The sequence below is a fragment of the Pholis gunnellus genome, assembly GCF_910591455.1.
Source record: "Pholis gunnellus genome assembly, chromosome: 14".
Taxonomy (NCBI): Eukaryota; Metazoa; Chordata; class Actinopteri; order Perciformes; family Pholidae; genus Pholis; species Pholis gunnellus.
Genome location: NC_136541.1, coordinates 24,046,439 through 24,068,433, shown reverse-complemented (window position 1 = coordinate 24,068,433; position 21,995 = coordinate 24,046,439). Strand labels below are relative to the sequence as shown.

General features: G+C 42.7%; 1 protein-coding gene across 1 annotated transcript in view; it reads left to right on the top strand.

Moving 5' to 3' along the window:
* Window positions 1–216: 216 nt before the first annotated feature.
* The window catches only part of col15a1b (collagen, type XV, alpha 1b), a gene marked incomplete at its 5' end in the record, with an annotated part of 35,911 nt that continues 14,132 nt past the window's right edge, over window positions 217–21,995 (top strand). Inside the window, 28 exons of the mRNA XM_079173788.1 lie at window positions 217–622; window positions 4,899–5,086; window positions 6,419–6,628; window positions 6,987–7,139; window positions 9,275–9,349; window positions 10,780–10,878; window positions 11,599–11,713; window positions 12,386–12,426; window positions 12,600–12,773; window positions 12,893–12,919; window positions 13,005–13,067; window positions 13,193–13,270; window positions 13,444–13,506; window positions 13,598–13,747; window positions 14,778–14,942; window positions 16,749–16,802; window positions 16,889–16,924; window positions 17,097–17,225; window positions 17,346–17,405; window positions 17,492–17,527; window positions 17,671–17,712; window positions 17,981–18,043; window positions 18,630–18,665; window positions 19,148–19,231; window positions 19,330–19,386; window positions 20,947–20,982; window positions 21,370–21,432; window positions 21,558–21,647. Coding sequence (XP_079029914.1) covers window positions 217–622; window positions 4,899–5,086; window positions 6,419–6,628; window positions 6,987–7,139; window positions 9,275–9,349; window positions 10,780–10,878; window positions 11,599–11,713; window positions 12,386–12,426; window positions 12,600–12,773; window positions 12,893–12,919; window positions 13,005–13,067; window positions 13,193–13,270; window positions 13,444–13,506; window positions 13,598–13,747; window positions 14,778–14,942; window positions 16,749–16,802; window positions 16,889–16,924; window positions 17,097–17,225; window positions 17,346–17,405; window positions 17,492–17,527; window positions 17,671–17,712; window positions 17,981–18,043; window positions 18,630–18,665; window positions 19,148–19,231; window positions 19,330–19,386; window positions 20,947–20,982; window positions 21,370–21,432; window positions 21,558–21,647 — 2,793 coding nt within the window. The remainder of the gene's footprint in view (window positions 623–4,898; window positions 5,087–6,418; window positions 6,629–6,986; window positions 7,140–9,274; window positions 9,350–10,779; window positions 10,879–11,598; window positions 11,714–12,385; window positions 12,427–12,599; window positions 12,774–12,892; window positions 12,920–13,004; window positions 13,068–13,192; window positions 13,271–13,443; window positions 13,507–13,597; window positions 13,748–14,777; window positions 14,943–16,748; window positions 16,803–16,888; window positions 16,925–17,096; window positions 17,226–17,345; window positions 17,406–17,491; window positions 17,528–17,670; window positions 17,713–17,980; window positions 18,044–18,629; window positions 18,666–19,147; window positions 19,232–19,329; window positions 19,387–20,946; window positions 20,983–21,369; window positions 21,433–21,557; window positions 21,648–21,995) is intronic.

Sequence of the window (21,995 nt, the reverse complement as noted above, 5' to 3'; positions counted from 1 at the left end):
GGGAGAAGAAAAGAGAAAAAAAGGGAGAAGGAACAGAGAGGAGAGCAAGAAGCTGAAAGGTCGTTCCTTGAATATTTCTTCCACCACTGGATCTGCTGGATTAGTGAGATTTACTTGCATGCATCCTCTCATGCCTGTTTGCACGTGTGTAGTATTTGACCACTGCAATTAACAGGATCGGCGTTTTTGTACATTCATGCAAGGCATAGTCAGAGGATGGGAGCCCTTCACCTCTCTCTTGCTCTCTGTCTCCTCTTCTCCTCTCCCGTACGAGCCCAGTGGTGGAGTCTCTTCTGGGCGAACTCTAAAGCCAGCACCAGCACCAGCTCTGCTCCTCCCTCAATTCCTCCTTCTATCTCTTCTCCATCCATCACCTCCCTGGGCCTTTCTGGCACTCCAGGGGCAACAGAGTGGGTGGTGGTAAGGGATGTAGGGGTGACAGAGAAAGCTCCGGAGGGTAGCACCCTGACGGAGGGGTCGGTGCTGAGCCCTACTTCCAGCCCAGGGTTGTCAACCTTTGGCCGCAGCACTGCAGAACCTGGGCCGTTACATCGAGAGGAGAACACAGGCGGAGGCAGCAAAGCCAGGGCCCAATACAAACCACTGAAACATTGGAAGAGCGGTGAGTGTTGCAGGGACGTTTGAGAGAAGAGGCTTTTTCAAAAAGTATAGTTTGAAAAGAAGCAAAAGAGTAGTATTAAGAGAAGCGATGTCGGCAAACAACCATAACTTGAGGTTGCCTATGAGTTGCAAGCAATTCAATTAGAAAGCCTCAGATGTAAACGAGCCAGTATTTCTCTGTAAGCTAGTGAGTCATTTGGGCAGCAGCAATGTTTTCCTATCCTGTTCCTCGTCTACCAGGTCGGGAACTGACTGGATTAGATCATTCTGTAACAATACAATCACACAACCTGTCCAAGCAAAGGCCAGTTTGTGAAAAAAAGAACAAATCCTAACCTGCATCGATACATTTGTTTAGTCCACTTGGAGGCAGCAATAACAAGTGAAGCCAACATAGTAGCACCTTATAAAGTTGATAGTGCTAGCTCATAAGCAAGCATATTTACACATCCAGCAGACACAGAGCAACATGCATCATTGATGTAGAGTTGTGTCTTTGTCCACCTGACGAATGTAAATCCACTCTTCTTTTAGGCCCGTGCCAAGTGCTGGGGGAAAAGCGGCGCTCTTTAGCTGCTGAATGCTCTGCAAAGTTCACTATTACTGTGTGTCTGTCTGCTATTTGGTGCTGGGCAGGTAGTGAAGAGTGATTTTAACTGTGCTTTTAACACACGGGTGATGACAGTGAACCAAAAGAGAGAAGTTGCAGGTCTTTAAAACCCAAAGAGATAGTTGAAAGACGCTAAAACCTCTTTGCAGTAAACTTATTGATTTGATCCTTTGTAAATTGATTAATGTACCTTGAAGCAAGACACTGTCACAAACTGGATTTGAGCAACTTGCACTTTTAAATGCCAAACCAATAATAGATAACTGTTATTGTTGAATATCTGACAATAATGCTTTGTTGTTTGCTGTGTTAACACATGATTTAAGGGAAACTGCGTGAGACGACAGAGCTTTTTACCATCAATCCACCATATGTACTCGCCCAAGATAAGTCATTGGTTCAGTAGCTCATGCTGATGGGACGTTGGTTCAGTTCCTTATTTAATCCCATCTGATATTTTAAATGTTCTCCTATCATGGCCCAGTGTGTCACGTAAATCAGAACAGAAGTCGTTATTTCAGCAGCGTGTGCTGGTAATGTGACACAGTACCTCGATATGCTCCGCATTGAATCCGTCAAAGTCAAAGAAATCTAAAGAGTGGGCCAGGCAGCGGGAATTCTTTTGTTTGGCGCAACAGGGTCAAGGTGGGTTTAAAAGGTCATACATGGCAACGCTATAGGGGGTTGTTAATATTGGTTTTGTAAGTCTCCACAAGCTGATCAGGCATACATGCGGCCAACATGACAAGGATTAGGTTCAGGAGGAGGGAGTTAGTGTGGAAAAATGGGACGCGAAATGACTCAGAGATCAGATGACCGGCAGAATGTTTGATTTGGCGACATGAATGCAATGGACTTAGTGACCGATACGGTTTAAAGCCTGACTGACCACCAAACTGTCTTATTGACAGTCTGCTTAAAGAAAAGCTCAATGAGTAGAGTATATACGCGCATGACGGGATGCTTCGTCATTAACAGACAATGCATATCGTCAAAATCAACGTAATTAACACAATGACAAGAACAAACTCACAACAACCAGTCACATATATTTATATGACAACAAAGCAGGTAGAATAACATAAAACCCAAATAACAGGATTCAACAGGCCTCTGCACATTCCAGCAAAACTGCGGTGCTAAAACACGTATTCTGCTGCACACTGAAGAGCACCATTCAAATATTATTCACATCAGAGGAACAATATTAACCATATGATGAAAACGACACCATAGAAAAATGAACACAGTAGTAACCAAAGCTGCTGTTCACTTAAAGACAAAGTCCATCCTCCTTTCTTTGATTACAGTTGTATTTCCTGAATACGTTTTAATGCGTTTTAATGCTGATAATGGCCACTCGACAGAGGCAGTAGATATTGGGATATTGGGATTGTTGTCATTAGAGTGGAAATAGATCACAGACCCTTCTGGCGACTCATTTCTATAGACCTGTGTGTGTGTGTGTGCGCACCTCAAAACTCCTGGTGAAAAGTAACTTTTACTCAAGAATTGCACTTATCTGCGGTTTTGAGGTATTGTACTTAACTTCAGTATTTCCATTACTTCTACTCCACTTAATTTCACAGGGAAATATTCTACATTGAACTCCACTATCATGTGGCCGCTGTAGTTGAGTGAGCCTACTTTGCAGAATAAGGTTTTACACACACAAGACTTTCGATCGTGGTGCATTTGAGATACATATGCTCAGTGAATGTCCTTTGCACTTTGACTTAAAGTACCTTTTACTGAAAACACTTATAGCAAAGTCAAATTTGGACTTTGAATTTACGCATTTTAACATGTGTTGGGATTGTTAATATTTGAATGAAAGCTGCATGTAACTGTTGGCCATTCTTGGGCAGTGGGACAAGCTACAAATGTTACATTAATAGATTATTGACATCTTGTAAAGTTGATGATTCCTCACAAACATTTGTCTATTTACAAACTGTGTAAGAAACACTGGGTTCATCTGCTTTTTTAACAAAACCATACACAGCTACACCAAGAAAACATGAAATAAATCCAGTTCAAGCTATGGCGTTAGCTGTCAGATTGGCTGAGATAGCGGATGCTAGACTTGACTGCAGCTAAATTTGCTTAAAATGACTTCTTTCTGTAGCGTAACCAGCCTAGCTTAGCTTAGTGTCAGTAGAGCCATCTGGCTGTAATGCCAGTGGAATTCTTGGTTTTTCTGAGGTCATTATTAACAAATGGTTGATGTAAAGCTGAAGGTGATCTTTTGTTTTTCAGTTAACAATTCAGCCTGAAAACTTTAAACCCTTTTCTTTTACTAACTAATGCTTTTCTACAGGTAACTTTACTGCTTCAGCGTTTTGAGAAACGCTCTGTAGATGTTGTTTTTTAATTTCGTTTTTACAAAATGTGAAAGGTTTGATCATGAGGTAGGCCTAAACCAAGACTAGGTTATTGTCCCCAAAATGGTGCTGAGAGATTTGTCCCTTTATCACAAACCCATATATTTGACCCCCTTTCTTCCCCCTGCTTTTCCTGGCCACCATGGACCTTGAGAACTCTTCACAGCAGACGTGGATCTGTGTCTTGAAATGGCAGCCATCCAAGTCATGACCGGTAATCTTCACCAGGTTGCTGCTGCTGCCAAGTCCTTCTCATACCAGATTCTAACAATAATGTCGGCCGCTTATATTTCAAATTCTCTCACAGTGTAGGAATGTAAAGTCAAACTTCTACAGTCGGTGGCCACCGGACAGCAGGCTGGTTGTATCGTGAGCTCTCTCAGAGCAATGATCAGTCATTACAGAGCATTAATGACTTTGCATCTGGACACGGGGGCGTGGCGCCACGGCGTTGGTGTGTTTGTGCGTGAGCGTATTTGGTTTGCACATCTTGAGTGCACCTGTTTGCGACAATACACGCGTAAATCCCTTCTATGGGTGTGATTGGTGCGCAAAAAAGCGCACATCCAAACACAGACACACTCCTTAAACCCTCTAATTAGGTATGCTTCCAGTTGGTCGGGCTGATGAATTAGAGACCCCCTAAATGTCGGCCTGTCTGTTCTGGTCTGGGGTTTGTGCGTGTTCACGTGGGCGAGATGTGTGTTTGATGTGTGGCGCAATGCATACAAATGCATTTCCATATGCGTGCGTGTGTGTTTGTGTGAGCGTGTGTGTGTGTGTGCATGACAGAGATATATGTAGCAGGGGGGGATCCTGGCTGGAATGCTGAGGTGAGAGTTAGTCACCACGGGAGACTGACTCCTTAGTGAGGGGAATCAGGGGAATGTGAAGACATCTCTTCACATACACACTGAATACTCGTGATTGCCGGCCATTGTGTGCGCACTTCTGTTTCGGAGGATTATGTCCATGCAGAGGGCAGAGCAGCGAGGCGTGGGCAGAGTCGAATCAAATCAAGTCAAATCAAAGCCATGTCAAGATAATTGCGGTAGCCTCTCTTCTCTACTCTAATGGGTTGTGTGAATTTAGCAACACACAGGTAGCAGACAAAAAGCAGCCAGATCGGACTGACATCAGCTACGACGGCTTCTGTGCATCTCAGGAGTGAGGTTCACTTATAGGTGGATGTTTGGGTCAAGGAAAAAAAAAAGATTTGGCCTGTCACTCCTTCATTGTTTCCATTCACATTCTTCTTTTTTCACATTGTCTGTGTCCGTCAGAGCGAGGCTCAGGAGGTCACCTGGACCTGACAGAGTTAATTGGTGTTCCCCTGCCTCCCTCCGTCTCCTTCGCCCCTGGCTATGAGGGCCAGCCAGCCTACAACTTCGGGCCCAACGCCAACATCGGCCGGCTCACCAAGACCTTTGTGCCGGGGTCTTTCTACAGAGACTTTGCCATCATCGTCACGGTAAAGCTTCAGAATTGAACCTATGGAAGTCCTGAACAGTACAATATATAATATACTTAGTTGTTTGAAAAACCAGAGGGACAGCACAAACAGTGTTCAAAAAGTTGAATGTACGGAAGCCCTAAATGGACATGATTACAATTTTTTATTGATGTTGTTATCGCGAGATCACACACTTTGTTATCTTGAGATCATGAGATAAAATGTGGTAAATGTGTTCAAGCGGCCCAGATTCAGTGGACAGAGAGGCACTTGGTGAAGTTAGTGGGAGGACACACGTGTGATTAAGTCCGGTTTTCAAATTAAAGGGTTAACAAAATAGATAAATGTCATTGTCAAGAACCAAAGATCAAAGACTAAAGTCATGTTCCTCACAATTTTTTTTTTTTTTTCTCATCATTTTATTTGGGACACAGGTAACATGCTTATGTCATATTCATAAATCTATTATGTATGTACCCTTGGTAACATCTTATTTTGAAAACCACACACAGTCACACATGTATCTCTCCGCTGTCTCACCTAGTTCATCGCTGTCGACTCATCCGGGCCGTTTGAAGGATGATTTGAGGAAATGACCTTTTGTTTTCTCGTGATAACGAATGACTAAGCATATTTACTCGACAGAACAAAGATTGTTTTCTCGAGATAATGAGATAATTAACTCAATATAATTATAAATATTTTTTTACTCATGGCCATTTGGGGCTTCCGTACTTTTTGTGCCGTCTCTCTGTTTTCTTAAAGGGGTCACTGTGGCTTTAAATGCAGTGGTCAAGTGACACTATGAAAATGAACTACGTCTGCCATAAAGTACTGTATATTGTACCATATGATACTCGGCGTGATGACAAATATTCCCACACTCAAAATCAGGATGCAAAAAAATGATTGAACCAACGTTTCAACATGACTTTGTTGATCAGCACCTCTTCAACACGGGCTTGTGTTCCTCCTCTCTCTCATACTGTATAATACATAATAATATACATTCACTGCATGACTTTTATTCTATGCTAAAGAACAATCTTTATGGTTAGCTAAGGTCATGTTATGTCACCACCTTGTGGAATTTGGAAGCAACAATATTTTCTCTATTCTCAGATTTTATTTCTTTAACTTGCATGACCATATATTATAATTAACCCTTTAGATCTGTCAATGCATTCTGTGATACCCAATCCAAATGCCCCCAGAGCTTCTGTGGCTCTCGGTGTTGTGTATTAATGTGTTAATATGCCTCATGGTATGACTGTAATATTCATATAATGGGAGCAAGATGCTAAAGCGATACCCTTTAGTGACCTCTGATGTCTTCTGCCTTCGCTCCAGGTGCGTCCGGACACTCCAAGAGGAGGCGTGCTCTTCGCCATCACGGACGCCCGTCAGAAGATGGTGGAGCTGGGTTTGGCCCTCACTCCGGTGCGTGGGGGCCTCCAGAGCATCTTACTGTACTACACTGACGGGGAGCAAGCCTCCCACAGCCACAAAGCTGCGTCCTTCAGTGTCCCGGATATGACCGACCAGTGGACGCGATTCACGGTGAGGATTACATTCTGTACATGTCGACCAATTCTAGGATCGGAGAGAGATATTCAGCTGATACAGACATTTTATTCAATATGTTCATGCGCCACCTCAGCTGAGACAAAGTCAAATATGTAATGTTTGTACCCGTTGCATTTCATTCTTCTTTTATTTACAGTTGAATAGGAACAGGTATTGAACCTTTGAGGGTCTATCTGTTGCATATAGAAAAAAAAAGAGATTTTTACTCCAAAGAAGGAACATGACATCTTCACATTATCAGTTTTCAAAACTACAGGGACAAAAATCTTATTTTATTGACAACCATGAGAAAAGGATACATCAAATAACTGTATGTGATCCGTCTTATCAGGTGGTGGTGGAGCATGAAGAGGTGCGTCTCTACATGGACTGCGGAGAGGCCGAGAGGACCTCTTTCCATCGGAGGCCCGAAAGACTCAACTTCTCGCACAATTCAGGCGTTTTCGTGGCCAATGCAGGAAGCACAGGGCTCGACAAGTTTGTGGTGAGTGAAGAAATCCCCGAAATGTAGTTGTGGGTGACTTTTAGAGGACAATGACTTTTACTCTGCAGAGAGGAGAAAGAATGAGACCGGCTGCCTGTGTCAATATCAGTGTGTGAGGTTGGCCTCAGGATTACATTTGTTTATGTGTGTGTGTGTGTGTGTGCTTGTGTGTTCTGGCCTCTCATTACCATACCAGATTTCCTTTTACTTTCAGTATCTTGTTGCATCAGCAAAAAGCCGAAAAGAAAAAAAGGTTCACTATTACAAAAAGCTACATGTGAATGTTTTCACCATTACCTTTTTCAAATGTATGGGGTTGTGGGTTTGAAAATACCAGACCAGTACATGTAATGAACAGAAATGATTTGATGATGCAACAAAAATGTCATTTTTCGTGCATTCTCTCACCAATTCTCCCACAAATGTCCATGAACCTGTTTAGGCAACACAATCTATCGACAATGCCTCCACTGCTCAACATAGGCTGTAAGAGGAAGCACGATTCTGCAACTTATGTACTACTTGAGAATTTTCGGGGGAAAAAAAACCATCTTGAAACTCAAGAACTGGAACCAATCACCTGCAAAGTAATAGTAATACCACTGATGGTACCTCTAACCCAAGCAAACGCTTACGGAGCATTGCCAGACCAGAGTGTGCGGATATGTTGATATGATGACCGACTTTCCAAAGCTCACTCGAACCTGACATCGTCCGCATCGGGAGACACGGCAAGGTCCAAACGGGGGGGGGGGGGAATGTCAGGACCACCTCTAGTGCAACTTCCTGAGTTGCCTCTGTTGCATGTTTCTACTGCATAAAGCCATAGAAGATCAGAGAGAGAGAGAGAGAGAGAGGGAGAGAGAGGAAGAAAGAAGGGAGGAAAGACTATAGATGGTGAAGAAGGAAGGGAGAGGGGTGAGAAGGGAGGAAGGGAGGATGGGAGGAGAAGACGGGGGGAGTAAGAGGATGGCAGATGAGGAAGTCCGAGATGTCAACAAGGCTTAGTTGTGGTCAGATCGTGGTCAGATCGAGTCTGTCAAGTATGAGGCTGTGTTTCAGTACGACTGACAGAATACTGTGTACACTCCAAAGAGATTAAAAACTCAAAGACTCTAAGACCACTACAACTCTCTTCACACTGACATTATTACCGGAATGGCTTTTCGGCCCGTTTTCCACTCATCGATGCTCACAAAAGACAAACACAAGCTGCTGGTCATTTGTTGCCATGGTGAGTGAGGACGTCCCCACTTTATTCTGCTTTGTTCAGCGTGGCCTGAACGGGTTATCCGAAGCATGACGACAGAATATGTGCGTGCTCAGCAGCAGTCACATACAGTCTGAAATATCTGGGTCATGCTGTGTGTGTGTGTGTGTCTGTGTGTGTGTGTGTGTGTGTGTGTGTGTGTGTCTGTGTGTGTGTGTGTGTGTGTCCTTGGTTTTGTCCCTTTTTAATCAGCATGTGCTTGTGTGTTGAAAATGTCCCTCTCCATGCTCCCATGCAACTATACAAACCAGCTATATTGCAGCAATAGTACTATTACCACCGTGCTGCGGGTTTGAGTGTTGTGCATGTGTCTGTATGTGCGTGTGTGTGTGTCCTGTCTCCATGGTGATATCAACAGGTGGACTGTACTTCATCGTCTGGGTGGTCGTGTGCTCCTCTGTTGGCTCAGAGATACGTCCCTCATTACAGTGACGATCCATGACTTTGATTTATGCAAAGCCAGGGGGATGTTGAGGGAGGGGGGGTCTTCCACTCATTCATATGTCCACTCTGTTGGCCTGTGTACAAAGAAAAATGAAACAAAGTTCTGAAAACAGAATATATAAAGTCATTTTTATAGCTATTTCACACCCAAAAAATATGAAAATGCCCAGCAGACATATTTCCACACATTCTCCAACGCTGGCCACGTTCAGTGTCGTTACTTTGTGGCAGAAAATACATTTTCTTCAAGCTGCTTGAAGTTTGTGTCGGTAATATGTGATCAGAATATTTGTTTCTATGGTGCGTTAACCAATCTTTTCCCAGTTATTACCTGAGTTATTATACCTGTATAATCCAGATAAGGTGTTTAGATTACAGTTAAGATATTTCAGTGTTTTCTAATCCTCTCTCTTTCATCCAGGGATCCATTCAGCAGCTGGTGATAAAAGATGATCCCAGAGCAGCTGAGGAGCAGTGTGAAGACGATGATCCTTATGTGAGGAACACACACACACACACACACACACACACACACACACACACACACACACACACACACACACACACACGGTAGAGGTGGCTGACACGCAGGAACTCACTATGTGGGTTAAAAACAGGAGTTTCTTCTGGTGATAGTTACAATTCTGTAAAAATATCAGACACATTAGTCAACAGCACCCTCTAGTGGTCAAATGACTGCACAAGGAAACCGAAAAATCGAGGCGGCAGGCGAAATGTCCTTTTTGTTTAGGAAGGTTCCTGAGTGAAATGACCCGGAAGTATCTAAGTGGTCGCCATGATGAGAGCTGTTAGAATTCTCTAAATGCTAAGGAAAGGTGCTTCAATGCTTCCTTTCTTAGCTCCTTTAGCATCAGAAACACGAGGCCTTCCTTTACCAGAGGAAAGAAGATGACACCGCCCCACAACTCATTTAAAGTGACGACACCATTCGGCCGTCCATGAAAACAAACAATATGCTTATTTTACACAGGCTTAACAATAATACTCATACCGTCATAACGTAATGGGATTCATGTTGTTGAATATGAAAAGACAGTTACAACCTTTTCATTTTATATGTATTTATTTATTACATGCAACAAATAAAAAACTAAAACCAGAATATGAATTAAAATAAACAGTAAATATAACACATTGTCAATGAACAAATTCTCGTCCTCAATAACAAGAAGCATCAGTAAAAAAAAAAAAAAAGCTCGGCCTATGATAGATTATTAAACTGTTAAAAAGCACAATCTAATAGAACCGTTGAATCTACATGATTGCAGGAAATATAGAGTTTAAACAGTTTCATTCATGTTGCACAAGTGCATGGTCATTTTCTCCTGAAGCAGTGCTGATTGTAAAGTGTGACAGCAGCAGTAAGGAAGGCGCTCTGCTTTCTCTCAGCCTCTCACAGAAGAAGCTGTTTATAAAGGCTGCTGCAGCAGAAGAACAGCTTTTATGGGCTCATGTTTTAGTTGTGCCGTGGCAGACCTACGTCAGGGAAATCTGCCGTAGCATCGTACTTACGTAGCTGAGTGAAAGTGTCACCGGAGTCTCTAACCACCACGGTTGTCTTTTCCTAACTCTCATGAATTCTCCTTCACCGTTTTCTTCGACCCAGTACATTTCCCACAGAGGTCAATGACAGACTGTTAGGAATAGACGTTAGGAGGTCATTTCTGGACATTTCGACCACAGTCCTAGTTGCTGGGGATTGGCCCTCTCACCTAACTGAATGATCAAATGAGTAAACTTTAGCTATATTCTAATAATGTTGTGCTTTTCCGAAATTGAATGTTTTCAGTTGAATGTCCTTTCCTTCTCTCATTATTTCATTAATTCTTTCATTTGTAACAATATGTATAACTAGCATCATCATTGGTTGAGATCTTTTTTCGCATAATGTGATGTTTGTCAAAGGCCTCGGGATACACCAGTGGAGATGATGCTCTGGATGACAGAGAAACAGAGGAGGAGATGATGAAGAACACGCATGAGAGAAAACATGGCACAGCACAGGTAAGCCGGCTGGATGAAGTGCTGGGAACAAAAAAGCTCTTACAGGTTTGTTTTTGGTTGGTTGCATCATTACATCAAATGGAAACTAGATGCCTTCCACGTATGTCACATCTTTTGAACGTTTGGGACCTACATGAGTGTTAAACAATGTACCATAGGTTTGAACAACTGCAAGAAGAAGTTGTGGTGTGTGTGTGTGGGCGTGTGTGTGTGTGTGTGTGTGTGTGTGTGTGTGTGTGTGTGTGTGTGTGTGTGTGGGCGTGTGTGTCTCATGTTGTGGCGTCTGCTGTGTGTGATGCACTACCCCACTTCTTATCATCAGGAGCCTAACCCATCACTCCTTCGTATGTGTGTGAATGTGTATGTGTGTGTGTGTGTTTCTTCTTTGTTCCGGTACCATCTTTCATTCTACCTCGGCCAAGGAAGTCAGCCTGACCCCAAACATCCCATAATCAGCATTGACTTTGAAGCTTCAAAGGAAACAGTCCTTCAGAAGCTGAATAACTGTTCCCAGATACATCAAAGTCTCGGTAGACGTCCGCAGACCTCCATCAGCAAGCAGTGCTGACTCGTAGTTTATTTAAATTCACTTGTGCAGAATGTGCTCCTTGACTATGTGGAACAACTGTTTCTAACTCTGAGAGTGTGCACACTGCAGGGGAGACTCATTGTGGATGTGGGTGGGCTTTTGAGTATACTCGTCTTCTTGCTTTCCCTGAGGAGGAAGACAGCGTTCCAGTGAGAGCTCCGCCAACTGAGGCTCCGGAGGCGGAGCTTGATGAGTACTCCGGTCACCAGACCCCAACAGAGGCCAACGAAGAAATACTGATCAGAGGTCAGAATAACCTCGATGTACAGTATTGCATTTCTTTCTGTCTGTCTTTAATTCAACTTCTATGATGACTAATGTACAAGAAACACACTTGTCAGTTTCTGGAGCATTTGATATTTTAGTAAGAATTTGTTCTTCGACGTCAACATCAATGCAAAGAATCATTTCCGATGTTCTCATTAGCCGCCTCCACGGGGTCAGAGCGGAGAGGAGCGGGCGTTTGATCCCGGGACTAGCGTGACAAACGTGGGCTGGGGAAATGAAAGAGTAGCACTTTGTCCTCCTTCTTAACCTCGTTTGAGGACAGCTCCAATGTACTGCTGCTAATTATACTACGGTATTAATATGAATGTGAATGTGTGAGTGAGGCCAAACCTGGAAAAGAGAGCATACTTGTTCAGTGAATCTGTACACTAGTTAAATAATGGTAAAAGAAAATCTGTACTACTGTATATACTTCGTCCTTTTTGATAGGAGCAGATGAGAACATGTGTTAGAGCAGCAATTGTGTAGATAAACAATAAATATAATGCAAAGAACAACATGTAAACTTGTTCAGCTTGGCTCTATGATCAGTCTGTGCTCACTGCTGCAGTGCATGTGTCCACGTCATGCTTGACAAGTGGCTAAGTGACAGTATGGCCAGGTGTTGATGATGTCACATGCTGTGCACAGGGCCACACCAGAAGGAGGAGCCGGGGGAGAGGTCAGGAGATGTGAGTTCAGATCTGGACTTTCTCACCAATCTTTCAACTTTCTTATCTTGTTGTCAATGTTGTTTTAAAACCTCATGGGGTATTTGAAATATTCTGCACAAAAGCATTTTTTTTTTTTTATTACAGTCTTTGATCTTTTACACATGCACATTATATTTGAATTGAATGTCCAGGGTCATATCAGACATGGATTAAAGGGGGAGCGTGGACAGCCTGGATCCAGAGGCCCACCCGGTCCCCCAGGTTCCAGCCCTCTACCTGGGCAAGCTCAGCCTGGGCCAAGAGGGACACAAGGACCACCGGGAACCCCTGGATCCCCAGGACTGTCAGGGAGAGACGGACAGCGGGTGTGTGTGTGTGTGTGTGTGTGTGTGTGTATGCAAACAAGATAGAGGCGTAGTTCTTAAGATTCAGTACTGATCCTAAATCCCCCCCCCTCTCTCTTTCTCTCTCTCTCTCTTCACAGGGAAGCAAGGGGGATAAAGGAGATCCAGTAAGTAAAGTATCTCTTCTTCTGTCTTATTTGCTATGCTTTACATATCACATGCACATAACTCAAAATGTGTTTTTCCATCCAGGGTCAGGGAGGATCTCAAGGATTTCCAGGTTTAGATGGAGAAGCTGGAACTAAAGGAGAGAAGGTAGAGCTCACATGTTGCAACTAAGGGCATAACTTATTACAAGTAGACTCCTAATTCAAAATCACTTTCATCGTATGTCACCAAATGCTCTGTAAAAGACAGACTCTTGCATTCCCTCTCTGCAGGGAGACCCAGGAGTTGGTCTGCCAGGTCCTCCTGGCCTCCCTGGGACTCCTGGACCCCCCAGATCACGCAGTGTACCTGTGAGTGTCACAGTTTCTGGTTTTACTTGTGATCAAAGAACATGCACTATAACATGCACTCTGAAAATAAATGTAAATGTAGACGAGGGTTGAGCCTAGTTGGCAACCTGAGTGAGAGTGAAATGTGTGTAGCATCATCAGCACGTGTCGGACTGTGTGCTTATATGTTATAGTATGGAGCAGACGCCCTGGGTTCTGGGTTTGAAGACCTGGACAGCGAAACTGATCTCATCAGGGTAAGAAAAAGGCAGGAGAGGATAGACGGGATAGTCGGGAGTTGAGCTTAATTTGCACAGTGGAAATAATCCAAAATTCTCTTTCCACCAGGGTCACCCTGGTCTACCGGGGCCTCCGGGACCTCCTGGTCTCCCGGGACCCCTGTCATCATCTGACACAGCTGAAGGCCTCTCTCCAGGGCATGCTGGACCACCCGGTTTCCCCGGCAGAGACGGGCTCCCAGGCAAACCTGGAATACCGGTAAGTTACCCGGATGAAAGACCTACAGCATTCAACTTTCAGTTCATCTTGTTACAGATAAACACAGGACCTGCAGACTGGGGGGGTTGTCTTCATTGCAAATAATTAGCTCTGCAACGGCCCCGAAGTATTGTTTCATGAATTATTTCTTCATCTAGAGTCATGCAGAGGCACTAATGAATACACGGTAATGAATATTACATTATATTCCCACTAAATCCTACACACTGGTCCTTTAAGTACACTGTTCTAAACCTATTGATGTGTCCAATGCTGTTTTAAACAGATGATCCGACCCAACGGGGGACAAATGGAGACACTAAATACTGGATCAAACATTGTCCGTATATGGCAATGGTCAAATCAAATTTGAATATATTTATATAACGTCAGCACAGCGTTGGCTGTAAATATCTTCAGTCTTTGTGTTTTGAGCTTCTGTCAGGTGTCAGGTTTCACTATTCACTGGCCTCAAACAGTGAATTGACCTCACTAGGACGAACATACTGTATATTTCTAATTATTCCAAATGTAAGAGCAGAATCCAGCTCAGAGACTCCCACGCTGTCATAAAGCTGAGTGGTGTTATGATTACAATTTAAATACAGACTGAAGACATGGAAATGCCATTGAAGCATAAAGAAAAGCTGTGCTCTCAGATATGTTAAGATTTGCTATCTTTTCAATTACATTATTTAAATGTGAACACGTTGCCGTTACCTTCACGTGTAATGGGGGTGTTGCTGTATTCCTGTCTGTATTTTCACTGTGTATTGTCCGTCGTTCTTCTTCTCCACCTTCCCCTTCAATTCAAATTGACCTTCAGCTTGTTTCCTCTCAAATCATACTGTAGTGATCAATATGTGTGTGTGTGTCATGGCCGATGACCGGTCCGTCTATCACTCTCCCTCTACCTCTGTTCCCGTCACCCTCTCTGTATTTTCACCCTCCATTTCTTCTTCCTTCATCTCCTCCACCAAATCTTTATTCTTCATTGTTCTTCCTCCTCCTCCTCTCCACTCTATTTCAGATGTTTGATGAGGATTGGTTTAGTGGTTCTGGGCCTGATGGGTCAGGTTTGAGCTCGGGGCTCTCCTATGACCTCGGCTCTGGTTTCAGCTCCGGGTTCAGTCCTGAGATCAGCTTTGCCTCTGGTTCTGGACTAGACTTTGGGTCTGCTTGGGGTTCGGGCGAGGTATATTTTCCAGCAAACAATAAAAGGCAGAGTTATAGTCAAACGCCTGAGTATTAAGGAAGCAGCACTCTGAGACAATAATCTGTATTATAATTGGTATTATAATAATCTAATCTGAGACAATCTTTGTGCTGTATTGTGGTTTTATCTCGTTAAACTAATCACACCCGTGATACACACTTCAACTCTAGCTCACTTCCCTAATACTCAGGATAATGACTGTACATTATCTCCAACCATGTTGTCTTATTTTCTGGCTGGCTGCCACAGCTGGTTTTTCTATTTGTGTGTGTGTGTGTGTGTGTGTGTGTGTGTGTGGATATGTGTGTCACTGCTTTCTTTGCCCCTTTATAATCCCCCCTGGCAGCCAATGTTAATGCACTGAATGAGCTGCTTTGTCAAGAATAAGCTTTGGTTCACTTACTTCCAGTTCAAATGTTGTCATTGCCAAATGAAACATTTCAGCATTAAGCTTGACTCTTCATGGTGAATGAACTGAAGAGAACTGAACTCCAACCTGCTGTGTAACGTCGGCTTGAGCTGCCACTTTGCTTTCTTTCATACGACATGGTAAAGGAACCAATCTGCCTTTTTAAGGAACTGTTTTTTTTATTTTTCTCTATTTGTGCATTGCTATTTATTGTCTGTTTTCAGTCAAAGCAAAGCACCACGGTACACTGATGTGCTCAGATTTCACTAAAAAACCTAAAACCGAGTTAGTACATTTTATCACTCAAACTTTATTTTTTACAGATACTTTGCTTCATTCTCTTAAATAATCAACAGCCCGTGTTTTGCAGTGACAACAAGACTACAAGGCCCAGACCGGCTGCCTCATTTTATGGAAGTGTTGGATGAAGCAAATAACACAATGACAATTTTGTTATTTTAAGAGCCTTAGCAAAACTTAACAGTAGTCCTAAAAGTCACTCTAGAAGAAAGCACATAAAGCTGTTAGTGTCCCTCTTTTTTACCAAACTGATGATCGACTAAAGAAGAGAGGTCGTAGGGTCACCACAAGTCATCACCTTTATCTTGCATTCACATGGAATCAGGCACACGGCAAACCAGATGTCAGAGAACACAACAAACGGTAGAAGGCATTGTCATCCAGACATTACTAATCCAGTAGTTGGGTATAAATGTAGACTTTTAGTAGCCAGTAATCTAATGAGCCATGCCTTAGCAGTCAATAAGTCAGTGTGCCTTTGAATTTAGTGTTTTACTGAAAAGGTCTGAGGCCTCTGGTGCATTATGTTGTCATTTTGTACAACAGAATGCACAGACACATTGTTGTACTTTGGTCTGATGCTGCTTTGTCAAAGGAATAACTTCTACTTTCCTGTTAGGTGGTGAGAAAACAGGCGAAAACATCATCCTTGCCTTTACGTTTGCTGACTCCACTGCTTCATGTTGCATTTCAGCTGAATGCAAAAAACGACGGCAAAAGGAGCTGAACAGGAGATAATCTTAACTTTAATTTGTTCAAATAAAATGGGTAAATGACATTGGAGTTGGTCTTATGAGACTGTGACTCGGAACAATTTGACAATCATTCAACACTGTGCGAGCATTATGTATCAAGGTTGACGATCTTATAGTGACTCAGACAAATGTTGGCATGGATGATCTTATCACTGAAGGAAAGTGATTTATGACGGGTATTCCTGAAGATGCTTTCACCTTTTGGAATGGCTAAAGGGTCGATGAGCAGCTAAGCATTACATTTTTTCTATGTCAGCATATTTTCTGTGACTCATCTATTTGTCTGCCTCTACTCGTGTCTGTCTGTGTGTGCGTGTCCAGGGTCCAGCAGGAAAGAATGGGGATCCAGGTCTATCAGGAGCTGTGGGAGAGAAGGTATGATCCCTAAGATGGTTTGAGCTCAGGGGACTATATTAAAGTGACGCAGCCACTCTTTCTTTATAACCTCTGAATAACCTAAGGATAACCAAAGGTTACCTGGGACACCTGGACCAAAGGTAATATACAACTCAACTTAGAATAAGCCAAAATAAATCTGCTGCCCATCATGTGCTTGTGTGCGTTTCTATTTCATCACCAAAACAAACAAATCGCTGTTAACCAGGCAGCTTTTTCTTTTGATCTGCTCAGCTTTGATCAGCTTTTTCTTTTTCTTTTGATCTTTCACAGGGTGAATGTGGGTCTGGAGGTACAGCAGGGTCTCCGGGGCCACCAGGGCCAAGTGGTCCACAAGGGAAGAGAGGCCCATCAGGTCCCCCGGGACCCCCCGGCCCTCCAGGAACCAAATTCTTTGTAGAGGTGACCCAATTTCATACCAAAGATCTACGCACACACATATCACTGCTGTTTTTCAAATGTATTATAATTAATAAGGATGTCAGTTCAATGTGTAACACCGGACTGTGTTTTTGTTTGCAGGATTTGGAGGGATCTGGGAAGACTGACATGCTCATTGGAGCTGGAGTCAGAGGCCCACAGGTCAGTGCGAGAGGGTGTGTGTTTTCATATAGAGTGGGTACATTGTTTCATATACAGTAAGTGGGTTTTTTTCTTGCTTTTTCTAGGGTTCCCCCGGCACACCTGGCTCACAGGGTACCAAGGTAATATATTTATGAAAATCTGTTAAATGTAAGCATTAAAAAGTAGCTAGTATTCTATTTTTAACAGCTAGTAATACTTAATGTATGATTCCTCTGTGGTGTATTGCTCAGTAGTTGAAAATGCTCCCTCGTGTCTTCTGTAGGGTGAGGATGGAGCCACAGGTGCTCCAGGGCTCTCTGTCAAGGTAAGATGGTTCTTAAATGGCACTGGCAATGGAAATGGTGCTATTTTCTCAGACTTTCTATGGTTTTAGTGTACCGACACTTTAACAGTGAGTCGTACCCTTGAGAAGTATTTCTCATCATTTCTGAATTAAGTACATAGTAGTTGGATTTAAACCTCACTGAGAAATGAACTACATATCATGTACGCAACGTCACTTAAACATGTAACAGTGAAATCCCTTAAGCTCTGTGCAACCTTTGTGTTACCTCTGCTGTGTGTGATTGTAGGGGGAGCAAGGGGACCCGGGACCTGAGGGCCTTCAAGGTCCTGCTGGACTACCAGGTGCTCGGGTAAGTAGATACAAATAAACTGAAGTGTGAATGTCATGGGTGATAAGCCCATAGTTAGAATGACAGCTTTTCTGTGTACTTTATTAATCAGTGGTTGTGGCACCTACAAAATAGTGTTGATTTTCTCATTTATAATGAACAATGTAGGGGTTTATGATGTCAAATTGTGTAATTACAGAAATGTTACAAATCCAAATTATGCTCTGTTTGTCTAACATTTTGGAAAATACGCTTGTTTCGCTGTCTTTCCACCAAGACATCGGCCTAATGTCTGTGCATTCAGATAAGATGTCCAGGACGTGTTTAGCATTAACTTAGCATGAAAACTAGAAACAGAAGTAAACCTGCTAGCCTCCCCCGAAATGTGGGAGCATTGAATGTAGCAAGGAATTTAGCTGAAGTGCTAGTAGTAGTTAGCTAGCTTGTTCGGAGCTAATCGTTAGAATCTTGTTTGGTAGGTAACTTATACACCTGAACTGCTCACAGAGAATATATCAGTTCCAGTCTGAGTGGCATAATGTGTCAAATCACCCTTCAGCATATTAGATGAAAAATAACTTTTTATTTCCCTTTACTCTACAAACAGGGGGCCAAAGGAGACAAGGGCAATCAAGGACCAAAGGTAGGGTTGCCATAATATGTGGATATTAAGTAACACCTATGCTATCTTTGTTCCACCTTCTTTGATGCTGTATGAAGCTCGATGTTTAGAAGCTGTGATATATAGCTCTACCCTACAACACCAAACAGCAGACGGACACAGTTCGCCACTAGCTGGTCAACATAGTGGAGATTTTAGCAGCTGAAAAGCCAGATATTTCCACAAGGAGTTGGTAGGGACCAACAACGGATTGCCAGGTGGCCAGTACTGAACTCCAAATGAATGATGTAAATGAACGTTTGCTAAACAGTTTGCTAACAAGTTCTCCGCATCTGTTCCCTGCTCCCAAGTAGACAAAAAGTCTGTTATTGTAGATTTAAGTAAACTTCCCTGTTGGTTGTGTCATCAAGTTCGTATTCCTGTTTGCTGCTGCCTTCTAGATGATCTACCATTTTATTCACATTTTAATTTCAATAAAAGACTTTCTGTTTTCTGTCCTGAAGGGTGATTGTGGTGTTGATGGACTCAGTATCCCAGGACAACCTGGTCCTCCTGGACCTCCTGGACCTGTCATTAATCTGTCGGATGTATGTGTGCCCTCCCTATTTTGTGAATCGTGCAAATCTCTAAATATACACGGCTGAAAGTGGCCACATTTACACATTGCCTATTACGTCTACAGCTGCTGCTCAATGTGACAGATGGGATCTTCAACTTCACCGGAGGACCACCGGGCCCCCGGGTGCGTAGCACTAAGCCGTTAATGACAATGTCTCTTAAGATGGTACCAGCCTCCTTCTGCAATTATTTGACTGTGAAAAGACACCAGCTGATAATAAGGACAGAAGAAATGTGATGAATTCATTACCACCACTCACATCTGTGACATCAACAGGAACAGAAATATGCATCCGATACAGGGACATAGATGCAGTGGTGGGCCGTGTGTTTTATACCTGGGTCTTCAATGCTGTCCTACTACAGTTGAACCACCTCCTAATAACCTCATTATGACGTCACAGCTACAGGTTATAATTTTTTCGTGTAAAAAACACATATTCACATAACACTTCAACATTTAACAAGTGAAATAAAATGATAAATGAAGCTCAACACCTACAAATACACTAACTGCAGAGTGCAGATACATGAACACGCGCATGATGGGATGCTTAGTCATTAATGGACAAAGCATATAGTCAAAATCAACATAGTTAACACAATGACAAGAACAAACTCACAAGAACCAGTCACATAAATGTATATGACAACAAAGCATGACACATCAATCCAGCAACACTGCAGCGCTAAAGCACGTATTCCACCACACACTGAAGAGCACGAGCCATTCAAATATTATTCACATCAGAGGGAACAATATTAACCATATCATAAAAACGACAACATAGACAAATGAACACAGTAGTAGGGTTGGCCGAGCCTTTCTTACGATGTCCAGCTTTTCTTGAAATGTCCTTCTCGAGAAACACGTTGCCAGTAAATCTGCCACCAAATCAGCCATTGAGTGTTAAAAAAGCAAAGCTCGGTAAACAAAACTCTTACTACTACAAAGTTCTGCTAGCTAGCTTCACAACAGTCACGCTAGCCCACTGACCAATCAAGCTGCACGCTAATGCTGACGTACTTGTAGGCCAGCTTGAAGCTCTGACACGTCAAAGAATACGGCCAACATGTCAAACTAATAATCTGATTGGTTGAAGACTATGACAATCAACAATCATCGTCCCCATTCACTTAAACTAGAAATGGGTTCACTAGTAATCCTGCAGGCCTCGGGCAGATTGTTTTTTACCTAGAGACAGCACAGGGGAAAATCTGATTGGATAAAAGCTCTACTCAAAACAAGCTGTGCTGGAAGCAGAGCAACAGAGGAAGACAGTAGCTATGCAATGAGATAATAAGCTAATGGTAACAAATATTTACAATACATGTAGTATATTTATGAGAAAAAAAAATGTATTCAATTATAAAATAGCTATAACTTTGTGATTCTCTTTAGGCCAGCAGAGAAGGCTTTGCTGGCCCTGACGGCCCACCACTGCATAGATGTGAACTATAACCGAAGGAGCCAATACTTTACTACAGCGCTATGCATTTTTTAAGTACTTCGGCTGCAGCTATGTGTGATGATGCGGTGTATGAGCATGTCGTTCTTTGGCTTCGTCAGAAAAAGAGATCATGAATTAACCCAGCACTACTGCTTTAGCTTGCATCTGTTGTTGTTTTTGTCTGCACATGCATGCTTATGTGTAGATGTGTTTGTTTTGTCGGCGTGTTGCAGGGCCCTGAAGGCTTGCCTGGCAGAGCTGGATTTCCTGTAAGAGCATTTTGTAACACTTCTTCATGCTGAGCATTTGCATCACCTGTTGACTTTGTTGCTAACATTTGAATGTCTACATTAGTATTTTGCAGTTTATGAGCAAAAATGAAACAATTATTTGAAAGCAATGTAACATTTTTTTCTTTCCGAATTTTGCTTTTGCTGTCTTTGGGCTAAACAGGGTAGGTATGTTTTTGCCTCAGATGGTGGTTTTTCATTTTAGGTACTTATCCCGTCATAAATCCAAGACCTTTGATTTTTTTTTTTTATATATACAGTATATATCAACTCTAGAATTTACAAAGCTCCACTGCCTCACTTTTAAGATGCTATTACTCTCACTGAACCTCCCAACTCACTCACTACCCTTGAATCACTTCTCAGGGCCCCAGGGGACCAAAGGGAGACATAGGCCCTGCAGGTATCCAGGGACCAGATGGGTTCAAGGTGAGAACTGGACAGAATGTGGATTATAACACAAAAAACATTTTCAAACATTTACAATTGAGACAAGTGTATATGCAGGAAAATATAAATAAATATAATACATTTTGGTTTCTTTGCGCTACCAGGGTGAAAAGGGAGAGCCGGGGGTGACCATTGCTGCTGACGGATCCCTCTTATCGGCGCCAAAGGGCCCCCAGGGGCCCAAAGGCATCAAGGTACCAGACAAGTGACCCCTTAGGAGAATTTGATGAGTGGATGTCAATATTTCTTGCCAAGTCTTCTGGTGTTGATGCATCAGCAGTACAGCAAATGTCTGGACGTGTTGTTGTTTATATGGTTGCTGTAAATCCTTAAAGATCCACAGCTCAATTTAAATATTCTCAACTACTGTCACCCCTCCAGCCACGTAGAAGCTAGGGTAATAATGAACTGTTTTATGTTTTCCCTTGTAATGTACCTTCATTTAATTCAAGTTCTGCTGATTGTAACACAATAACAACAAGGTTGACACAAGGGTCAAAACAACAAACTCACTCTAGAAACTGAGCCCTATCAAAACCAAT